Source organism: Cydia strobilella, chromosome 5, assembly GCF_947568885.1.
Source record: "Cydia strobilella chromosome 5, ilCydStro3.1, whole genome shotgun sequence".
NCBI classification, from domain to species: domain Eukaryota; kingdom Metazoa; phylum Arthropoda; class Insecta; order Lepidoptera; family Tortricidae; genus Cydia; species Cydia strobilella.
Window position 1 is genome coordinate 3,346,338 of NC_086045.1, and position 23,616 is coordinate 3,369,953.

The following is a 23,616-nucleotide window of genomic DNA, read 5'->3' on the forward strand; positions in this document are numbered from 1 at the left end:
AAAATATCCGTGCTCATCACACAATTAAATAGTTGGATACCTAGAACCATGCCATGCATATATATTAAGGAGTGTTGTCTATTAGTAAAACAGCACCCTCATTTCTTTAAAACCAGAGGAGGCCTATGGTTCAAATTCCAGATGGAAACATAAATTAACTCTGCCTAAATCCAACTTAGTATTATTTCAAAAAAATGTTTACTTTATGGCAATAAAAGTATATAGCAAGCTACCTGATGATCTAAAAAATAAAACAACTGCATTGTTCAAACATTATTTGGATTCTTACCTACTTAAGCATTGTTTTTATAGTGTAAAAGAGTTTCTGGATCACACTGATTAGTTTAGCTGTTTGATTGTACCTAGTTATGTTTTAATATATTGTGTAAACCAAAGATATAGATGTAAGAAATAGATATAAGTAAAAATATTTGTACACCGACTTCACGATAGAATATGATGGAACTTGCATTCACATCAATGTACCATATTCTGACAAATAAATACATTTCATTTCATTTCATAAATGCCCTTACCTGGATTCGAATCCGGGACCATCGGCTTCGCAGGCAGGGTCACACTAGGCCAGACAGGTTGTCAAAGTATATTAAGTATGATTGTATATCTTCGCTTCAGTACCCACAGTACCTACAAGCTTTGCTTAGCTTGGTTTGGCTAAATAATTATTGACCTGCTGTGTACGATTGTATCCAAGTGCAAAAAACCATCAAGTATATGAACATTTCATGAGAGAAAAACCGGTAGCCTACAAGAGAAACGTCTACTATTGAGCTTCATACTCTTCATAGCAGCCGCCAGCGGCCACTTGAATGTACCAAAACATTAAGGTTAGCGGACTGAAAAACCTAATCGTAATCATAATAATCATAATAATTTTATTGGTAAAGCTAATTTACATGTCAGTCTGGGTACAACTTAAAAAAATTACTGGAAATAAATAATCCTTACATAGTAAGCGCAATCACATTACATATCAGTTTTAAACCAAAAAGATACAAGGTAATAATTCAATTATATAAATCTTACTTAATTATGAAAGTCAACACTTAATAGAAAGTAATCAAGTAATTTTTACAATTATAATTCCTTGGTCATTATGAACTCGTCATAATTGTAGAACGGGCGCCCAATAAGCCATCTTTTTAAGCGGTGCTTAAAGCTGCTTGCATTAGAAGCCGCAGTTATATTTTTTGGTAGGTGGTTATATACCTTGTGGCCCGTCACAGTCAGTTTCGAGGACTTGGCTAGCCTGCGGTTGATAGAAACGAGCTTATCTGCCTTTCGAGTATTGCGACCATGTACCATGCCATTTGTTTTATACGTGTTAATATTTTCACGCACATACGCTGCTATTTGCATAATTACAATAGCAGGTAACATAAGTAGGCCTAACTCTTTAAACAGGTGTTTAGGTGGCGTATCAATTGGTACTCGTACCCTACCTATACATTGTTGATGTGTGGTCGTGAATAGCCTAAACATTCGACTCATTAGATTGTGTCATGGCCAATGACACAACGCCCATTCAAACTGCAACGTAACACCGCACCAGACGCACCGATAAAAATGTTTACATCGAACGTATTACATTTATACGTACTTGTATTTCTATTTCTTATCGCCCAAGTGCAAAGTGCTAAGAAGAAAAAAAGTTATGTGGAGTTGAAATCGTGTGATAACTCGGCCATTGCTGCAGAAATAGCTTCTTATGATTCTGTTGTGCAAGATATTGTGGACTATGTTAGGACGGGACCGTTTAAAGGAAAAACTTTTGAAGAGTAAGTATTGGATGTGTATAAACTAGCATAAAGTGGTCAGGAGCACAGAGTTAGGAACCGACGTACTATGCGCACCGTGTCCAAGATTACCGCCTTCTGCGTCTGACCCTTAGCCACCCAGCAATTAGAGTCTCTCTAGGTGTTGGTCGATACTCTTCGCTATGAGACCGTTCGCTGACATGACTATCGGAGCGAGCCAAATCTAGATAATTGCTGGACTTGACCAGCCTAGCAGGACGAGACTCATCATGGGGGATGGTGGCGTTGAGCCATCCCTACTAATATTGGACTAAATTTGTATTTATAACTATTTTACTATGCCATACGATTAAATTAAATAAATACTAATATTATAAATGCAAAAATAGCTGTGTGTATAAGTCTGTGACCTCGTTATGTTTAAACCGCTGAACCGATTTAAATAGATTAAATTTGGTAGGTATGGAGATAGTTAGAAACCTGGGGAAGGACAAGGAAAAGTTTTTATTAATCATCATTGGTATCGATTAACACACAACTAGGTACCCAGGTAGCAAAATGACGTCAGTTTACGTCATTTTGCTACCTGGGTACATACCTACCTAATAAAACTATATCGTACTATAGGCTGAACAGGTAAAGTTAGGTAAGTATCTAGAGCATTTAAGTATAAACATAAAATCCGACGACCGGTCTGGCCTAATGGGTAGTGACTAGTGACCCTGCCTCACCTGCCTGTGAAGCCGATGGTCCTGGGTTCGACTCCCGGTAAGGGCATTTATTTGTGTGATGAAAAACTAATTCCGCGCAGACAAAGTCGCGGGCAAAAGCTAGTTATAATATAAAAACAGAACCGTTCAAAGGGAAGACCTAAGAATAGTGAGTATTGTGTGAGCTAATGAAAAACCATAAAGTTTCGTATTCTTCGACAATACAATAGATAGTGGAAATAATTTGATTGGTTATGGCCTCGTATTCAGTTTCGTAATGTGGTCTTTGTTGTTGTGAAGTAAAAGATATTTGATATTGACTGGTGTCAAGAGTAAGTTTGGTGCGGGAGTGAGGAACGGATTTAGAGTCAAAAATTATATTTTTTCATGATATGTATATTATGTATGTTTATTTTTATGTATTTATAGACTATAATTACTCATGGTAGATTTTAAGTACCGTAAAATGGGGTGAGTAGGAGCAAAACTGACATTCAAACCTCGATAACATTTTATTTTTACATATGCAAACTGAATGGTGTATATAATAAGTGTTCCGGACGTTTGTATTTTAGTTTTTATTTGATTTTGGGTAGTTCCATTTCATAACTTTGACGATAAACAGGAAAAACCACAGCACCCCGTAGTCCCTCGTAATTGGGGTGAGATGGGTTTTCATACAAAGGTGATTTTGGAAGATTTTTGGATCGATTTTTTTTAATTATGAGTATTACTAATATAGCTATTTCAAATTGGAATACATTATTTTTGTAGTAGTCCTAAAAACCCAACCAAACCCAACTCTCCCCGCGAACCCTACTCACTCCATTTTACGGTACCTAAGTATTTTTATGGAAGTTTTAGCAAAGTATTTTGAGACTAAACCCACACAGGTACGTTTGAGTTTCCCTGCTTTCGAATTTATTCCTACCACATTTGAAGTTCGAGGAATTTAGTCGGTCCCTAACTAACGTATCGTTCAAGTGTCCGCGGATCAAACGCAGATCACAGCGACTGATAGTTTAGCGATAAGATTTTCGTATTAACATTGAAAGGCGAGGCAAATGCTCAGACCAACCAGAAAAACGCGTTTTCCTTAGATAAACCTAGTTTTTACGCGTTTTTACGGAGATTGATTGAGAAAACCGGCCAAGTGCGAGTCAGACTCCCGCACGAAGGGTTCCGTCCGTACCATTACGCAAAAAAGGCAAAAAATCACGTGTGTTGTATAGGAGCCCCACTTAAATATTTATTTTATTCTGTTTTTAGTATTTGTTGTATAGCAGCAACAGAAATACATCATCTGTGAAAATTTCAACTGTCTAGCTATCACGGATCATGATACAGCCTGGTGAATGTTAGCATTGAGTTATTATTGCTATAGAGAAGCCATCAACAATGAAATTGTCGAAATCACAAACTGTACCACGCGACCAAAACGTCGTAAGTGCCGTAAAATTCAAGACGCTTACGCGTTTAGATCGCGAAATTCACATTCCGCTTCTATGGTTTGACGTTAAAACAACATCAACTCATGGCGCAAAATGCTGGTTCTCTGTGCCGGTTCTGTACGTTAGTAATAATAGTTCAATGGATGTTACGGGTTTTGATAAAATCCATACTTATTTGTAAATGCAGACCACACGATTCATTTTCTTAATCTTACTCTTAAGCATCCTCGGACGGCGTAGGTAGTCATTATTAGTGTGGTGCCTTTTTATACCGAAGAACTAGATCAAGTCAGAAAGCACTGTGCAATCCTATGGAAGGAGTTCTTCGATAAAAGATCTCAAGAGAAGGGTATATGGTACCTAACTATACAGCCTGAACCGTAACAGTCTCCGTGGATAACCCAGTGCTCGCTTACACGACAAGGCCTTGTGATAGTGATGAGGCTCCGCTCTGGACACCTTCCTTCTAATATATTTAAGTTCTTGACGGGGAAAGCTGATAACCCTATAATTGTGCTGATTGTGGAGTCATAGAGGACGTAAACTACATTTTGATGGAATGTGTACGAGGGGAGCCTCTTCGTGCAACATTTAACACTGGATTATGCAATGTCGTGCTGGCTAATCCTGAGTCACAACAAGCAAAATTACTTTAAAAGACTTATAAATCGTGTATTAAATAAGTATAACAATAATTATCTTGTACCTGATGCTACTGTATTTTCGCGAACGCATGGAGCGCCATAATCGCTCAGCGACTAAGCTCCTAAAATCATGAATTAAAAAAAACTCACTTATGTCATGTTTATATAAAAATAAACATTGAATTGATCGACCTACTTCACTTCTTTTATTAATAATGTCACGGCCTTGCGTCGCCCGTACTCTGTAAGGAATATGAATACTAATTTAGATTAATACCGATAAACCGAACTACAAAAGCCGATATCCCTATCGCAGCATCTCAGTACAAACGGTTAGCCATGGGCCTCACGATATTACTAGCCCTTTGCATTATAGCTACAAGCCAAGCAAGGGTTTTATCAAAAGAAAATGTTTGTCAATCATTGTTGGGTGAAGAACTGATAAAGGAAATCGCTTCCTATGAGGATATTAGGGACCAGATATTGAATTATGTGACCAATGCCGATTTTAAGCGGAAAGCATATGACGAGTGAGTAAAATATTTTTACCTGTTCTCCGTGCGGAAAGCGTCTACTGCCGGCACGCCGCTTATTATATAATCTGTGACGCCGCTGTGTTAAACGTTAAACAAAGTTGCCGCTTTCCGGCTTCCTCGGCCAGTTAATAAAAACTGTTGATAATCGTTTTTCATTTTGATATTCATGTTTGTTAGAAAGATACAAATTTGTAATGGCTCCTCTACACGATGGCCCAGCGCTAAACGAGCGAGATGGCCATGCGATGCTTGAGGACCCGCACTATGGAATGGGCCACGGGTAGATGCGCACTCACCATCGCTGGCCCACTACCTTTGATGTGCGGACGAAAAACCGACACCGTGGCCATCCCATCGCCATCCCGCACTCGCCGCGCCATTAAGGATGACTCACGTTAGACCGGGCCGTGTCCGGCCCGGTCCTTCCGGCGCTTACTTTTATAAATGACATGACAGGTGATCACGTGATACTTTCCATAGAAAACGAAACGCCGGAAGGTCCGGCCCGGTCACGGCCCGGTCTAACGTGAGTCATCCTTTAAGCCATCCGACACCACTACCCTCTCTACACGCTGGCCCATCTTAGAGGGCCAGTATGGATGGCCCATCGTGTAGAGGAGCCATAAGAGGTTGTAGTGAGGCTCCTTAGCTCGATTTAGTTTCATAGAGAAATAAGTAAGCATAAAGTGCTTACTCCATACATCAGTTTTTTTATCAAACCACGGGTTATTTCGTAGTCGACATCTAGCGTACTTTATACTTTATACAAAAACTGATTTTTGCCCAAACAATGAAAATGACATCATCATACTTACATCTAATGTCAAGTAGCGGTACTGATAAATCCGCTACTTGACGCTAGATGTAAGTATGATGATGTCATTTTCATTGTTTGGGCAAAAATCAGTTTTTGTATAAAGTATAACGATATTTATCAGTAAGGTTTTTACTCACTATTATTTTTAGTCGCTTTTGGCGACATGTTTCGGATTCTTTGAGAAACCGTACTGATAAATATTTTGAAATATGTCACACGATAGTTTAAGTGCGAAGTATAACGATGGTTTAAAAATGAATTCCCCGTCCCTAAATTATATGAAAAAGATATATTAGTTGCTAAAATCAGGAAAAAAATATCGCTGGGGAACCGAGCCTTCCCCTTCCCCCCTTTTTGGGGGGTAGTCATGCACGATCTGGTGGCTATCGGGCTAAATCAGCTTTGTTTAACCTAAGTAACAATCGTGCCAAGCGGCATAGTCTGAGACAAAAGTGCATATATTACTTCTCTGCACTTACTTGCCGTCTTGCCCCACTAGTCGTCGGACGCAAATATTATAATCAGAAATAAGGCATAATTTGAAAACTATGCGTCTTAACAATATACTTTCAAAGACAATATTTTAGAGAATTTTATGGAGAATATACTTCTTCTAGACATTTTTATTGTAGCTTTCACAGTTTTCATGAAAATGTATAAAAACTAAAAATGGGGATATAAAAGTGAGGGGAGTGAGGGAAACAATAACTTTTCGGCGTGTTTCTACTTCTATTTATTCATATACCCTAAAAGCTATTTGCATGGCATGTTTCGTGCTTTCTGCCGGATGGGACCATAGTTGAGGCTAAGAAGCCGCACTATTTATGTTTTGTGAATAAGGTGTAAGCGCCTATAAGTACCTAAATATGCCTTATGTTTCATTACAGACTCTCAAAGTTCGTAGACACATTTGGCGCTCGGCCGTCGGGGTCAGAAGTGTTGGAGAAGTCCATCGACTACATGATACAACTGGCTAGAAATGAAGATTTAAATGACATTACCACTGAAGAAGTAGAGGTAAAATTTTATAATACAACATTGCATCTTCATCTTAACAAAACTACAATAGAATTTAGATTTCTTGATGTTTTGTAAGAGTATCTCACCTTTCAAGGTTTGACGGCCCTTATGAACAAAAAAATTACGGGTTATGAGAGATTCCTCCGTAAACTTGCTAGAGTTTTGTTTAGCGTTGATGTAATAAAATATACATAAGTAGATCGTTACTAAAACTTTTTTTAATTCCTCTAATTTTAAGAGAAAAAAAAACATTAAACTTTTTGATCCAACTCCCAATTAGTTTAATTGCACAACTGTTAAAGCCAAAGATAACATGGATGAAATGTCAATTTCAATCCTAATAGCTATATATAATGACAGATGCAAGATTTTCGCTAGGTACATGTGGTAAATATTTTCGGGAAGTAATTAAATGATCGGCCGTTTCTAAAACTGATTTGCAAACAAAATTAATTCATTCAAATAAATAATTAACAATTAGATCAGCTCAGTATGACATTAATATCTTAATTGCGAACAGGTTAAGAAATACTTGTTAACCTTAAGTTGCTTACCAAGTATCCATTTTGGCTGACTAAATATATATTTATGTTCAGTTCATTAAAATGGGTATATTTTGCAGATTAATTAAATGACACTCAATATTTTCAGGTACCCCATTGGGTTCGAGGAGAAGAAAACATAACCATGCTAGAACCACGAGTGAAAAACATAGTGCTCCTAGGCTTGGGGCGAAGTGTGAGCACACCACCAGAAGGAATCACAGCCGAGGTTATCGTGTTCAACGATTTCGACGAACTTGAGAATGCAACAAACGATGAAGTCGCTGGTAAAATAGTACTATTCGATCCCGAGTTTACAACTTATGGCGAAACTGTAGTTTACAGAAGTCAAAGTGCAACCAAAGCGGCTGCCAAAGGCGCTGTAGCATCACTTGTTAGATCAATAACACCGTTTTCCATTAATACTCCTCACACTGGATCACAAGACTATGGTGATGGTGTAAACAAAATTCCAACGGCAGCTATCACTCTTGAAGATGCTGATTTGATACGAAGATTAGTCGATCGTGATGTAAAAGTCAAGTTGAATATCAAAATGCAATCCACATTAGATACTAAGACATCGAGAAATACATTGGTAGATGTTAAAGGCACTGTTCTTCCAGAGAAATTAGTTATTGTTTCTGGTCATATAGATAGCTGGGATGTTGGTCAGGGTGCTATGGATGATGGAGGTGGCTTATTCATTAGCTGGGCGACACCTGTGATTCTAAAAAGGCTAAACTTAAGGCCTAAAAGAACGATAAGATCGATATTCTGGACTGCGGAAGAACTAGGTCTCGTCGGCGCTTACGCTTACGAAAAGCAACATAGAAATGAGAGTGATAATATTAACTTTATAATGGAATCAGATGAGGGAACATTTGCGCCGCTTGGTTTGGCGGTAGCTGGTAGCCAAAAAGCCAGATGCATAATTGGCGAAATCTTGAAGCTTTTTGAATCTATAGGAGCTTCAGAGCTGGTTGAAACCGATAGTCCTGGCTCAGATATAACGGTTATAACTAATACTGGCGTACCGGGAGCTAGTCTTCACAACGCCAATGAAAAGTATTTCTGGTTTCATCATACCGAAGGTGATACGATGAACGTAGAAGATCCTGATGAGTTAGATCTGTGTGCAGCGTTCTGGACTGCGGTGGCTTATATTATTGCTGATATATCTGATGATATACCACGAGCTTAGACTTTATCAACGAACGACGAAACTTTCAACGAATTTGGAAAAAAAAGTATTTAATGTTATAGTAATCCTAAGATATTCGACATAAAAATATTGAAAAGTCTTATGAAAACGGTTTGCTTATTATTTAAAGCTGTGTTGTTCACCTTCATCTTTGTATTTTTGGCGCAGGTTTTGAAGTGTGTCGGTCAGGTATCTATTTTTTTTTACTTTTGTTCTATTTTCACGTTTTCCTGCCGTCGATCTACTAATATCATCTCGTGTATTCTGTTGGATTCCAATCCATATTTTGTTTTCTTAGACAGTTTTATTTTTTCTTTGTAGACCTTATACGGCCTTCCAATTCAAAAAAGGAAGCAACCGGAGCTATTGATTTAGCATTTTTAGTTATTTCGTTTGAAGCTACGGCTTTTATGATCCTTTTCTCGTTTTCGACGTAAATTATCCGTACGTGCCATGTAGCGAGAGTAACAGAATTTCTTGACAACGTATTTATTTTTAATTTTGTGGAGTATCTTATCCATTTCTTTCTTATGCTCCTCCTTATATCTTATAAATGAGTTGTCTAAATCTATTAAATGGGATATTATAAGAAATAATTTTTAAGGCGATCATACGAATATATATAAGTTATATGTTTAATTGTACCGTTGGAGAGAAAATACGAAATTTTTTACATAGCGCTAATGACATTTTTCTTTGCACCTATTATGGATGGTATAGAAAGAATGCCAATCTCTTATGGCAGAAAAGTGAAAAAGTGACCGCTTTCAGCTTTAAATAATAGTTCCTAATCTCTCCGGTGGCGCTAGTTAGGCTCTGGGACACGAGTATAACATGAACCAACAAATAACCCGACTAAATTACGTAGGTTGTTTTTGGTAGTATTTCGGTGTATGGTGGCGCCGCCTAATTACTGTTTTTTGATGGACACTTTTCATACATAGAGATTTGGCTCCTTTATATAGTCTCCATGGCACCTATATTATAGAGTAACTTATATATAACTGACCTATATAAGACAACGTCATACGTGGCGCTTACGTTATTTTCAATTGCGAAAGGTGTCAAATATATAACAATAAGAAACCGTTTGAGCGATTGACTAGGTCCTCTGAATAAACAGATTGTGGTGTTTATAATATTTAACTTGACTTTAAATATAATGTGACAGTTTTCTATGGAAAATGGCTCTTTCGAAAGATACAAGGAAAGCACGTAAAACTTTCGATAAGCGTAAGAATGAATCGCCGCGTGCTCGCAAAAATAGGCTAAGTAGACAGTATGAAAGAAAGAATGTCTAAAAATTACTCTCAACTGTCTAATCATCAAAGGCAGAGTATTTCCAAAAATGAAGGGTTTGCATTAGAAGAGGTCGTGCTGAAGTGCGTTCCATGCCTGACCTCAGTACGCAGCAGCTGTTAATTCCATGAATATACAACAGCGAGAGTTGTTCAAAAAAGTTTCTGATCAGTTGCTAAATACTGAACAAAACCTTGAGCCTTTGCGGATCTTTGTCACTGGTGGTGCAGGTACAAGGAAAATTTTCACCCTAAAACTCACAGTAGAGCAGATTAATCGACTCGCCAACAACTAAATTAGCAAAACTGTGAAGATTACAGCGCCAACTACCTATAGAGTAGCTGCAAGGCTAATCGGGGGCGCGACATTGCACTCCACATTTGCTCTTCCAATCGAAAAAGGCAGAAACGAATCGATGCGTCTTTTAACCGGTGAACGCCTCTAAAGGGAAAGGAAAAGATGGTGTAGAGTACAGTGGCTTATCATAGATGAGATTTCCATGGTTCCGTACACTACACTTCGCAATGTACATCTCCGATTACAGCAGTTTAAGACGAATGATAATTTCTTCGGCGGTGTTAATATCCTACTGTTTGGAGACCTGATGCAATTGCCTCCCGTATCCAAATCGGCTGGCGGCGCGTACTGCTTTAAGCAACCGCAGATGTTGGAGTCCGAGGTGAACTTGTGGCCGATATTTGGTTTTTGCGAGCTACCTCAGAATATGAGGCAAGCTTTCCCAAGGAATGTTTCCCTCGACCCAGCAGGTCAATGATTATAACAACATGATGACCAACAAGCTGGCTCAATCATGCGTGATGTATGATATTGTGGCGGTAGACGTGTCTTTAGAGGCCTATGGAAGTATACCTATCTATGGACAGACACCTAACGTCCAGAGATGTCCAGAGCTGGACACTGGAGGCTTTGGTCATTTTTTCCTTCGTATATGACATTTATTTCGGTTTATAGCTTAAATAGTAGTGTGTCTACTTGGAAAAAAACACCTAGAGCCTGCCTGTCTGCCTGGGTTCTTAGAGTACCGAAGGCGGAATTTATATCTTCCAACCCGAACAAAACAGGAGGAATTCCCAAAGCAATAAAGATTGCTGTAGGTTCAAGTTATGCTGCGAAAGAATTTAAATGTTGGCCACGGCTTAGTCAACGGAGCTACGGGAGTCGTTAAGAAAATCGAATTGCCTGCCCTGCGCTGTGACCAGCTCGAGCCCGGGGAGCTGCCTCAAGCTGTCTTCGTAGAGTTCGACGATAAAAGTATACAATATTGTGAGTTTTGGGGTCAAAATTGAGACAAGCACAACAGAGTTTGGTGCGTTGAGAGGTCAGGGTAAAGTAGAGCGACATATGCTGCCACTGATATTGTGCTGGGCTGTGACAGTACATAATGTCATAAGCTGCAAGGGACTACGCTGGACAAAGCTGTCGTCGATTTTGGCAGCAAAATCTTTGCCAAAGGTCAGGCGTACGTCGCACTAAGTCGCGTTAGGCAATTAGAAGGTCTGGCAATTCGCTTCCTGGGACCCAGAAAACTTATCAAGGACCCTTATGATAAAAAATCTCTTGAAGAACTAGTTTGCCTGAGGAATCTTCATAACTCCTAAATCCATTAAGGTAGTTTATCTGTGTCACTAAAAGGTATTAAATAAATAAAATAATTAAAAAATTAAAAACGCGACTGCTTCCTTATATTGAACTTTAGTTTGAAATAATTTTTAAATAAGCCAACAAGATTTTGTAGGTTTATCACCTTGACTGTACCTACACACTCTCGTCTGCATTTTATAGGATATTCTGTTGATTTGTTGTTGAAAGGCGAACTTATCCCTATAAGGGATCTCTTCTAACCTTAGATTGAATGTGTGGAAAAATCGAATTAGATAGATAGACAAACTTACAGAACGTACAATAATATTTAAAAAGGAAAAAAGGAAAACTAGGTTTGGTTTGTGCGACTCGAAATTTCATGCTTGAAATATTTTCTAACAATTTCTTATCCATTTGATGAACCCATCTTCTGTTATCGTTGATACACCCGATTTGATCTCCAATACCGTAACCATAGGCAGTATAAAATATTTTTATAGCTACCCCAAAAGGGGAATTTTCGTGCGCGGATAAAGACCTTAAATTCTGTTATCGCATTGCCTTCTTGATAAAAAGGAAACTGTTCTATAAGGAAGAAATATTGAGGCAATTGATTTTATTTTTGCTGGTAAAAGAGCAGCGCTGCTACTGCTGTTAGATTAAATTTAAAAAAAACTTATCGCTACAATGCTGCTTCAGTATTGCTGCTGACTATTGGACTGCAGGAAATATCAAAAAATCATTCTATCGAGATATTTATACATTTGGAGTTTTGATATTTGCGGCAGCAATTCTGTTGGCAGCAATGTCGCTGCATTACTGCAGCAGTAATGTTGGTGTAGTCTGAATCCGAACGGCAGCTTTATTGATATAGCGTTGCAGCTGATGCCACTGTCAATATCCTTGATAAATTGCTACAGCAGCAATGTAGTGCAATTTATCAAGATTATTGACCACTGTGCGCTTTTTTCTCACTACTGCACCAGCCATTTAACTATTATTACTAACGTATAGAACCACACAGAATCAGTATTTTGCGCCATGAGTTGATGTTGTTTTGACAACAAACCATAGAAGCGGGGCGTGAGTCTCGCGAACTAAACGCGTAAGCGCCATGAATTTTACGACGGTCCAAACACACACACACACACACACACACACACACACACACACACACACACACACACACACACACACACACACACACACACACACACACACACACACACACACACACACACACACACACACACACACACACACACATACACACACACACACACACACACACACACACACACACACACACACACACACACACACACACACATTTACACATTTTTACACATTTTGTTAAAAGCCAATCCATCGTATCCAATCAAAATATAAAAGCCCGAACTTAAAAAAATATTAGTAAAAAAATAAGACAACACATTAATCGGACAAGTGCGAGTAGGACTCGCCCACCGAGGGTTCCGTACAAATTGTGGAATGAATGCTAAACTGTGGAATGAACTGTCGCCTGCGGTATTTCCGGACCGATATGAACTTCAAACCTTCAAGAAAAGAGCGTACTCCCATCTTAAAGGCCGGCAACGCACTTTCAACCCCTCTGGTGTTGCGGGTGTCCATGGGCGGCGGTAATCGCTTACCATCAGGTGATCCGTCTGCTCGTTTGCCTCCTATTTTATTAAAAAAAAATTTTTTTAGTATTTCTTGTTATAGCGGCAACAGAAATACATCATCTGTGATAATCTCAACTGTCTAGACATCTATGACGGTTCATGATATACAGCCGGTGACAGACAGATAGACGGACCGTGGAGTCTTAGTAATAGGGTCCCGTTTTTAGGGTTCCGTACCCAAAGGGTAAAAACGGGTCCCTATTACTAAGACTCCGCTGTCCGTCTGTCCGTCTGTCACCAGGCTGTATCTCATGATACGTGATAGCTAGACAGTTGAAATTTTCACAGATGATGTATTTCTGTTGCCGCTATAACAACAAATACTAAAAAGTACGGAACCCTCGGTGGGCGAGTCCGACTCGCACTTGGCCGGTTTTTATTACCCTTTGGGTACGGAACCCTAAAAATGATATTCTAATATTGTTCCTCATGCCGATGCCGTCGTTACCTTATTTCCCTCGAGTCTTCATGTCGTTTTCATATTAAGATCGTGGATATAATCTGGATTTCATGAAACCTTCAGGGAATAGCGAGCTGATCGAATAAGTAAAGAAATATGTTTCGACGAATATTTAAAAAACTGGCCAAGTGCGAGTCGGACTCGACGCTGCGAACGAGAACGCCGTGGGCCCGCCGCACCGCGCCGCGCCGCGTCGCTTCGCGTTCGCGATTTGTTAGAAAAGGACAATTTAAAATGACATGAAATTTGGTATCAACATTTATATCTCCTACTAGTTTTTGTTACCAAAAATTGTATTAAGTACCAAGAAATTAAAGCGAGTAGGAGTTTTACGTACCTACTTCTACTTTCTCTATTTTAGTTATTACTCCCAGTTCTACGAGTACCTATGATGCCTACGTTATCTATGTGACAGTGATAATGTCAGCTTCTGTCTTTTTCAATCGCGCGGTATTAAGAAGTGACTTTTACTTTCTTTATCACGCGTCCAACATACAAACGCCTTTAAAATTTCTCGGCTAAAATCCTCAGCCGAAATCCTAATCTAGATAAGAAAAGTGCATAAAAAATATCCCTTTTTATTTTAGTCTGTCGTCTTTTATATCTCTTCAAAATTGCCTGGCTTTATTTAAATATAAAGGCGTAGGTTGGCTAAATAAAAGATAACAAAGCTCTATCTCGGTTTACTGAGTGGCAAGTTACCAATTTGGACATGACCAGTTCTTGGTCTTCAGTTGACGCCCTACGCTGTACGGAGTCCCTTTGTTTGACATAATTATTGAAAGTCATAATGTAATGATTTTCAGATTATCATTAGTCATCATTTTCAGGATTTTCGTAAGGTTAGATAGGTTAGGTTAGGTTTGTTTTATGGAAATCCTGAAAAGTTACGCGTTTCTGAGGAAAACCAAATTAATGACTAACGAAAATGTGGACAAACAATACATTATGACTTAAAATTTTATGGGAAACAATAGAGACCCACGCAGTACACCTACAAACTTTGTTTGTAAATCGCAGATATACTAAAGTTATAGTTGGATAAAACAGTTTACCACCCAATCTGGAGGACGATTAAGATTTAACAATTTGTTAAGGTTTTGAACCGGTTACGGCCTTGAAAATCGCTACCGCTGAGTGAGATTCAGATTCACGAAATGAAGTGAAATTCGTACGTCAGATGCGTGCCAATCACCAGGAGGATCTTGAAGGTCGTAACAAAACTAGTTTGAAAGTTTTAAAATCATAAAGTATTGTGAAATAGAATCGACCTCCTCATCATCATCATATATTTAAGAGTAAGATTCTTGTCGGTGGAGCAATTTCCATGTTTGGCGGTCCTCTTCCTTCTCTTTGACAGCCTGATATGACACGACGTTGAGTTTTTCCTTTATTTGAGGCATGTACGCTCTCCTTGGTCTTCCCTTCTTTCTTTTTGCTTCAACTTTCCCTTCTATGATGTTTTTGATATGACGTAGTGACTTATCAAGCCCAAGCATCGTTCCTCTCCTATTATCTATAGTTCTTAACAAACTCCTCTTCTCTCCTACTATACGTAAAATCTCTTCGTTGGTTTTCTTTTCAGTCCAACTGAAATCGATCTCCTGGCCAATCCTAATGTAGTTTTAATAAAAACCAGACAGATTTCGTCCAAAGATTGCCCCATCTAACAGTTTTCTGGAATTTAAATAAAAAAATTAAAAAAAAACATGGACACAGCCTTACGCGTCACATTTACATTCAGGACGTCTACAGTGATTTTAAAAGGTTTAGTTCTTTTCAACTCCAGTTCAGGTTTTTTCAAGGAGAATTTGCCTTGAAAAGGGATTGACGAAAAACCTCGCTTGTTCAAATGTTTTCTCTATGAAGGTTTAATTAATTTACACAAAAGTATGTTTAATTTTTTGTTTGCCTCAGGCCACATTTTCAAGTGCGTTGATTCAGACTAAAAGGCGCCTTTCTATAGGATGAAACACATTTTCCAAGATGGCGGCGGTTTTTCGACGTCCCCAAACATGAGATGGTCTGGACTTGAAAACATGACCTTTCATTAACATACACAGGTACCTTTCAGGACTGTTCTAGAGATTTCGATATGTCCTATTTCGATTGTGCTATCGCTATATTCAGGTGAAATTATCTTACTTAAAAATCGTATTAATTTTATTTTAAAACTGGTTCATTGGAGGATTTTGACTCGGTCTCGCTCGAGTAATCTCGCGTTTTCTCGGTTCATCAGAGCAGAAGATGGCGGCAAACAGGCTTTTGCCGGTTTATAATATACTTAAACTTTACACGTTTATTGACCTTCTGGGTGATGAGCGTAAAATTATGTCTGGGTCCAGTTAAAATTTTAAATGTCAAGTTGAATTATTATTAATTTGACAAACATATCACGATTATGAAGTTCGCATCAAAATAAGTACAAAATCAATATATCAAGATATCAAGTTTTATAATTCGAATTGGCGTCGATATATTGACAGAGTTACGAGTAGCAAGAGTAGTGCAACAATTTTGATAGTACACGCAGTGCAAGTGTTATTTATATGTCATCATTTTATAAAAGTTTGACGTTTAAAATAACTCACTGCGTGTGCTATTAGAACCGTTGCTGACTTCTCTTGGTCTAACTTAATTTGGTTGGTTATCTGATATTTAATTGGTTAACATCGTAAAATTATCCTATGATGTAACTTCAGAGTGGCGGATTTGCATTCTTGACCGCCCTAGGCCCCAAGCCCTTTAGTAACTACTAGTCGCCCCTTTCTCAGTACTCATCTTATAGGCTGCCGCCTTGCTACCGCCCCTAACGTCTTGCCGCCCTAGGCACAGAATAAGTAATAGTATTATCATACAGAACGGCCACGCACCGCCCCGCCCCGACTCGAATTACCTCGCCCCGCGACACGAGATTGACAGCCGTTTGCCGGCCGCTCAGTACTATCAAAGAGGATACAATATTATAGAGCGGTACTGTCATAGTAAATTTTGTAACCACAGTAAATTCACTGCCATCTATCGACACACTTTAAAACTAAAAATGAAGATTTATAAAAATACGATAAAATGTATTTAAATATGGATAAATGATTTTTTTTATTTGTATTAATTATTATTTTGACCCATGTTCTTTCACTGATATGCGTTAAAATTGTTAAATAACAAACGAAATTGTCAACGCCCACTATACGAGAGTAGGCCAAAGGTAGTAGCGACATCTGATCGAGAATCAAATTTTCGTGATTTTCGAGGCACGTTTTTTCCTTAGACTGTATTCATCTATTACGGAGTTATATGATAGATAGATAGATAGATAAAACGTTTATTTGGATATCTATCTTTGGTACTATTTTTAAGCAACTTACTCACACTATGACGCATGGTGCGTGTACAGACGTGCCGTTCACACATAGAAACGCAGGTTTTTTTTTATTTTAGTATTATACTTCGCTTCTGGATGAGATTAGCTCAGGACCGGGAAAAGTGGCGTACTAGAAGAGAGGCCTATTGCTCAGCAGTGGGCGATAAAGGGCTGATATGATGATGATAATGAACTTCTACTAGGAAATCACCACGCAACTTCTTTACCATCTGAGATAAAGTCACAAGAATCCGCTGCCAAAAAGCCGCTCCGATACAATCGAAAGTTGCACTCTCATTTGAAAACAACATGCTTAAATTACATTAAACTTGGCATACATTTACGTACCGTAAAATGGTCTTACTTTGCTCCTTGGTGGGTAACTATGCTCCAATTTAAAAATAGGATAACGTCTAATATATTCAAACAAAACATTTTTATCTTAGCTAACTTTGCGGTTTCACTCACGTATTTGACTAAAAATAAGTGAAACCGCAAAGTTAGCTAAGTTAGTATGTCTCACGATAGTTTAAATTCGATAATATTTCTGTTGTTATTTATATACTCTGATAAACGAAATTGTATACATATTTTTAATTGCTACGTTGGTCATAAAAGTAATCTCTTTTTTATCGGGGCCTATTAATTTGGCGCACAATGGGGTAACTGGATCTTCGTTTCATTTACCGATGAAATATGTTACATAAGATGTTCTTCTTAATTTTAATTTCGTCTGAATATTTAATAAGGACAATAAAAAAAATATTCAACATTTCTTTAAAGTCGAGCAAATATTGGATCAAAGCAGGATTTTACGGTAACAAATATATCTATGTCTGGTACTAGTTTTCGTCGCTTGTTAAACTAAGAAAATAGAAGGAGTAGAAGTTTTATATGTAATCGCTATAATTTCTTTGTATTGTCAATTTCTAGCAACGAAAACTGATTAGATTAGATAATTATGTTTATTTCTTAAATAAAAAGACACAGTATTTTACACAAAAGGATAAAACAAAGGCTTTCACTAAAATATCGTCAACAACATTGGCGGCGGTTCGTGTCTCATAATGTAAGTAACACTAATAATTCTAACTTATATTAAAACTAGTTTGGTAAGAAATGGAAGCCGACTTTCAAATAACATTTACTGTTCATTGTGATACGGATTCAAAAATAATTAAGTTATAAAAGTCACAAGAGATCAAAAGAATTGCCAAATTGCTTTTACCAATTCAATTATTCGTAGCATTTACTCCGTATTTTTGTAAAAAGACTACAAAGAGGCGTTAAAAGCATTTCGTGCTACCAATTACGATAAAACTCACAGGAATAAAGTTGGAGAAAAATTTAGGAACTAAGCACGCGAAGTGTGACTCGGCGTATCTTATAATAGCTACTGTTTTTAGAGTTCCTTACCCAAAGGGTAAAAACGGGAGACATAGATTTGCTAGTTGGGACCTAAAGTTGTAAACCTCTTAACTAATCCGGAGGAGTTACGAGGTTTGCAAGTTTAGCCAACTTTGTGTAGGAGGACATGGACGCTCACTAAGGAGGCTGTGCATAAAATCCGAGTGGCACAGAGAGCCAATATGCCGAGCATAGCATCAAACTTCAAGACCGAGTGAGGGATGTCGAGATCCGACGCCGCACTAAGGTGCAAGACGTCGGATACGTCATAACCAAACTTAAATGGAGCTGGGCGGGACATGTTACCAGGCAGAGTGATGGCAGGTGGGCCAAAATGTTAACGGAATGGTGGCTGTTTTCAGACGAAAGGAGTGCCTGGCGTCCGTTGGCTCGTTGGGTTCTGGATGAGATTAGCTCAGGACCGGGATAAGTGGCGTACTCGAAGAGAGGCCTTATGCTCAGCAGTGGGCGATAAAAGGCTGATAATGATGTTGATGATGTATAGGATACCCAGCTGCTCGATACCTTTTACGCGTCCGTAACCCAACCCTATAACCCTTCCTCTCAACCGTATGAGAGGAAGGGTTATAGTGTTGGGAAAAGCTCTAGTCTTTTTTTGTCAGTCTAGAGCTATCGTTAAAAATGTCTAGTATTTAATGAGCAAGAGGCGGAATTTTCGTAGTAGAAATCCTAACGTCAAAGGTAGGGAACAATATATTGTATCGACTATCCATAACGCAGCACGTCAAATAACTATAATAATAAGTAGGAAAAATATTAATAAGATGGAAGGCATTATAATATTTGATCAAAACGATTAAATATTTTTTAATACAGTTACTCAAAAAGTGCTACTTTTCGTGGCTGTTTAGCGTGCGGAAAGTTGGTTTTCGCGAACTAGTGCTTTTTACTTTTCCAATTTTTTTAAATTTATATTTGTTCCAATTCATGACTACTTATTGATGAGTCTTTATATTAGTTTCCTTTAAACGTCGTAATCAACATAAAAACCTACTGTTAATGTAAGAATACGAAAAATATGCATATTTAATATTTTATTACTTACCTCTTCATCATTATAAGTATTATAACACGTTTATTTTTTAATGTTGAAAAACCGTTCTTAATAAGTTGTCTGAATGGAACGGAACGCCTGTCAAAGAAGAGGCGTATTTTCTTACTGCAAGAATGTTTTAAGTTTCCAAAGGCAACATTCGATATTGTTTTTATAAATATACGTTACACAAATAATCGTAAATAACGATATTTAGGTAATAATAGAACAATGTTTTAATATTTACAATTGTTTCTGTCTTATAGAACATGCATTTGAAAAAAAAAAACTTTCATTGAAGTGGGTTCAATAATAATAACAAAATCTATTCTAGTCGAATAAAAGCTAGAAAAACACCTATTCATAATGTCAATGTCAATGATGTCACAGAATTAATAATATAAAAAGTTTCGAATTCCATTGTTGCTTTTCTCATTTTTTCGCAACTGTATTAAAAAACGTCGTTCGATACACGTGCGGATATCTCATTCTTCACTCGTCCCGAGTCTTGCCACTCGCCTACGGCTCGTGTACTCGTGATGTAATGACATGCTTTCCGCACTAGCATCGAAATGTACTATTATCGGCCTTTTGCAGATATCTGTGTTTTTCGTCGGGTTTCAGTATGATTATCCCCCTCACGCCGAAAAGGTTTCAAATACAATTTTTATGATAAATAAACTATTTTGTTTCCTAATCAATTTAATTTTATGTAATTAGAAAACACCAGTCAAAACTTAAATAATTGATGTAAATAAATAGTCACTTGCCGTTTGGCGTTTGTCGATGTTTGAGTGTCATTTTAGCTAGACCTCTGAAGGCCTACCGTGAACCATGTTCGACGTGTTGCCTCCCTGTCGAACTTACGTGCGAATTTCCAAGTGCGACAGAGAGGCAAACGTTCGCGGTAGGCCCCTGGGCTTTTCTGCAAAGACTCGAGTCTTTAGATACGAAGTGTCACAACACTAGCGGGTTAACTTCGAGCTTCGTTAAACAACGGTAACTGACGTGTTTAATGAAATTCGGCTGCGGTGAGAGATATCCATTTCGATACATTGTTTAACTGATATCCGACACTTCATTATACGCCCTTCTAATGGAAGGGCGTTGGTTTTGGCGCATGTATGTTTAGGGTTACGTAGCCAAATGGGAAAAAACGGAACCCTTATTGATTGGTCATGTCTGTCTGTCTGTCCGTCCGTCCGTATGCCACAGCTACATTTTTCTGAAAGTATAAGAACTATACTGTTGAAACTTAGTAAGTAGATGTATTCTGTGAACCGCATTAAGATTTTCACACAAAAATAGAAAAGAAACAATAAATTTTGGGGGTTCCCCATACTTGGAACTGAAACTCAAAAAATTTTTTTTCATCAAACCCATACGTGTGGGGTATCTATGGATCGGTCTTCAAAAATGATATTGAGGTTTCTCATCATTTTTTTCTAAACTGAATAGTTTGCGCGAGATACTTCCAAAGTGGTAAAATGTGTCCCCCCCCTGTAACTTCTAAAATAAGAGAATGATAAAACTGAAAAAAATATACCTAATTACCATGCCAATTTCCACCGAAAATTGGTTTGAACGAGATCTAGTAAGTAGTTTTTTTTAATACGTCATAAATCGTAAACCGCAATTTACCTTTCACTCACGTTTCACATAAAAAATACATTGTTAAAATTATGTAATGTACGGAACCCTCGGTGCGCGAGTCCGACTCGCACTTGGCCGGTTTTTTTAAACTATGGTTCTGATTTACGACAAACAAAAGAAAAACGACCTTAGAACAAATTATAAGTAACTTTCCCACTAATATATTTTGAAATATTGATCCTATATAGCGAAAAAGTGTACCTACTAAACCTATATTGTAGAAAATTTTATGTAGATCACTTATCTAATAAAACATTTCTTGCTACAGGCCACCGTTTAAGAATTATTTAACTTTTAACTTCGGACCCGTTTAGCTTCACCCCCACCCTAAATAATCACTTATATTGTATAATATATTATACTTGAACTAATGTCGCTTTTCTTTCATTTGTTGAAAATTAAAACTGATTTATGTAATTTTCTGTGCAACGGACGACAAAGATTACTACATAAATCAGTTTCCAATAATAAAATTGTTAAGGTGAAGGGGGCGAAGTGCGCCTGCCGTGTAAGTGTGCCTATCTATATAGTCTATATAGATATATAGGGGTAGGCGCACTTACACGGCAGGCGCACTCCGCCCCCTTCACCTTACCTGCAGGTAAAGAGCCCACGAGTATGCGCATGTGTGTGTGGGTGTGTGTGTAGTGTGTACATGTGTGCGTGTTTTCTACTATAGTCTCATTAGTTGAGAGCAGGACCGCTAGAGGCAGCACTAGTAGAGACGTGAACGTGAAATGTCCGAGAGTTTCTTATCTATTACAGTAATAACATATACTAATCTATGCCTCGGACCATTCTCTACAACTATGCAAAAATTTGCTTATACAAGAATTATTTCCCCTGAATTTCCTTCGTTTGGTGGCCTATATACCTACTTGTTTTCATACATTTCACAATTCTCAAGTTCAAATGAAAGACTGCAAACAATAATATAAACATGAAATCGCAAAAGTGATGATGTTTTCTTCGCAGCAATAAATATAATAGACGAGGTAATAATAGACCTCGTTGTTCGATTCAATTTACTGCGGGAAAACTGGGCATAATAATTTATTATGTCTATACTTACTCGGAAATAAGATAAAGAAAAAGAAAAATCCAATATATCGTTGACCGTGGTAGGAGGGTGGGAATAGTTATTTGTGCAACAAGAGAGGAAAGTTGGTTTTTCTTGCGAGTGTTTATTTTGAGTCCCGAGAAAGCGAAAGATTCTATAATTGTGAATCAAGAGCGAAGCGAGTGATTCTAAGGTAGAATCTTGAGCGTAGCGAGGGACTCAAAAACACGAGATGTAAAATAACTTTGCTCTCGTGTTGCACACATAATTTTTCACCTCAGTAGTGAGAACATATTACCGTTTTCATAGTTTTATTTCATGAGTAACTATCGCGGTAACCGAAGACAATATTAACATATTAAAGGTTAAAATGTATTTCGAATAACACAGAATAAACAGAAAAAAAAGTATGATAATATGTACGATACGATAAGATACGATACGATACGATACGAGACGAGACCGGACCGGACCGGACCGGACCGTACCGTACCGTACCATACCATAAAAAAAATGTAATAAAAGTATGAAGTTCATGGCCTTCACTAAAAAGCTACATTGTTTCACTCCCTGGAGTGAGGAAAGTCGCACTTTCCTCACTCCAGGGAGTGACGAAAGTAGGCTTGTTCGAGCTGCTGAGGTGAAAAATTTATTGCATACTTAAAAAAATATGCAAGCAAAAACGGGTAGCACTGTGATAGACTAGCACGTTATTTTTAGCGGATTAGCAAAGTAACGCAGCGTACTCCGTAGGCGAACAACACGCGAACGCGAAGCGAAGCGATGCGGCGGGGGGTGAATCAATCCTTTGATACATATAGAATATTTAGAAGAGTCCTACGTCTCGTTGCGAACGCGAACGCCGTGGGCCCGTCGCACAGCGCCGCGCCGCTTCGCTTCACGTTCGCGAGTTGTTCGCTTGCGTAAGACGCTGCGTAATATTTTTGTTTTAATTGATAAACCGTAGTTCATACTAGTTTTCACCGATTTTATTAACGTATCCGGTATTTACGCCCTAGGTTCATCTAGCCCAGTAACCTTACACCACGACTGCCTTACAAGCCGGGCTAGCACATGATTGGCGCGAGAGTATCTCTACTACCCTTCCCCCTTTAATTCATACAGTTAGTAAAAGACGGGTAGTCCATCTCGCGGCGAGATACTGTCTCGTCAATCATGTGCTCGGCCTACAGGTGTCAAACTGACATATTCTTAACGTCTGCGTAACTTATTTTATATACATCTCGCTCGCACTAATATGCCAGTACGAGCGAGATGCATAGAAAAAAAGTTACGCACACGCTAGCGCAGGGGTCGGCAAACTTTTAAG

General features: G+C 38.2%; 2 protein-coding genes across 3 annotated transcripts; both read left to right on the top strand.

Annotated features, from left to right (window-relative positions):
- The first annotated feature begins 1,562 nt into the window (after positions 1 to 1,562).
- Positions 1,563 to 8,722, top strand: LOC134741292 (carboxypeptidase Q-like). Of its 2 annotated transcripts, none has more exons than XM_063674023.1 (3): positions 1,563 to 1,799; positions 6,824 to 6,953; positions 7,608 to 8,722. In XM_063674023.1, exons 1-3 carry the CDS (start codon positions 1,588 to 1,590, stop codon positions 8,700 to 8,702), a joined length of 1,437 nt encoding a protein of 478 aa, XP_063530093.1. In that variant the 5' UTR covers positions 1,563 to 1,587; the 3' UTR covers positions 8,703 to 8,722. The 2 variants fall into 2 exon arrangements, with proteins under 2 accessions (XP_063530093.1, XP_063530094.1); XM_063674024.1 differs by lacking the exon at positions 1,563 to 1,799 and adding an exon at positions 4,895 to 5,113.
- Positions 8,723 to 10,500: 1,778 nt separating this feature from the next.
- Positions 10,501 to 11,684, top strand: LOC134741716 (ATP-dependent DNA helicase PIF1-like). Its single transcript, XM_063674609.1, has 3 exons — positions 10,501 to 10,680; positions 11,117 to 11,254; positions 11,414 to 11,684. The coding sequence occupies exons 1-3, from the start codon at positions 10,501 to 10,503 to the stop codon at positions 11,618 to 11,620; spliced, it is 525 nt and encodes a 174-aa protein (XP_063530679.1). The 3' UTR covers positions 11,621 to 11,684.
- The last annotated feature ends 11,932 nt before the right edge of the window (positions 11,685 to 23,616 follow it).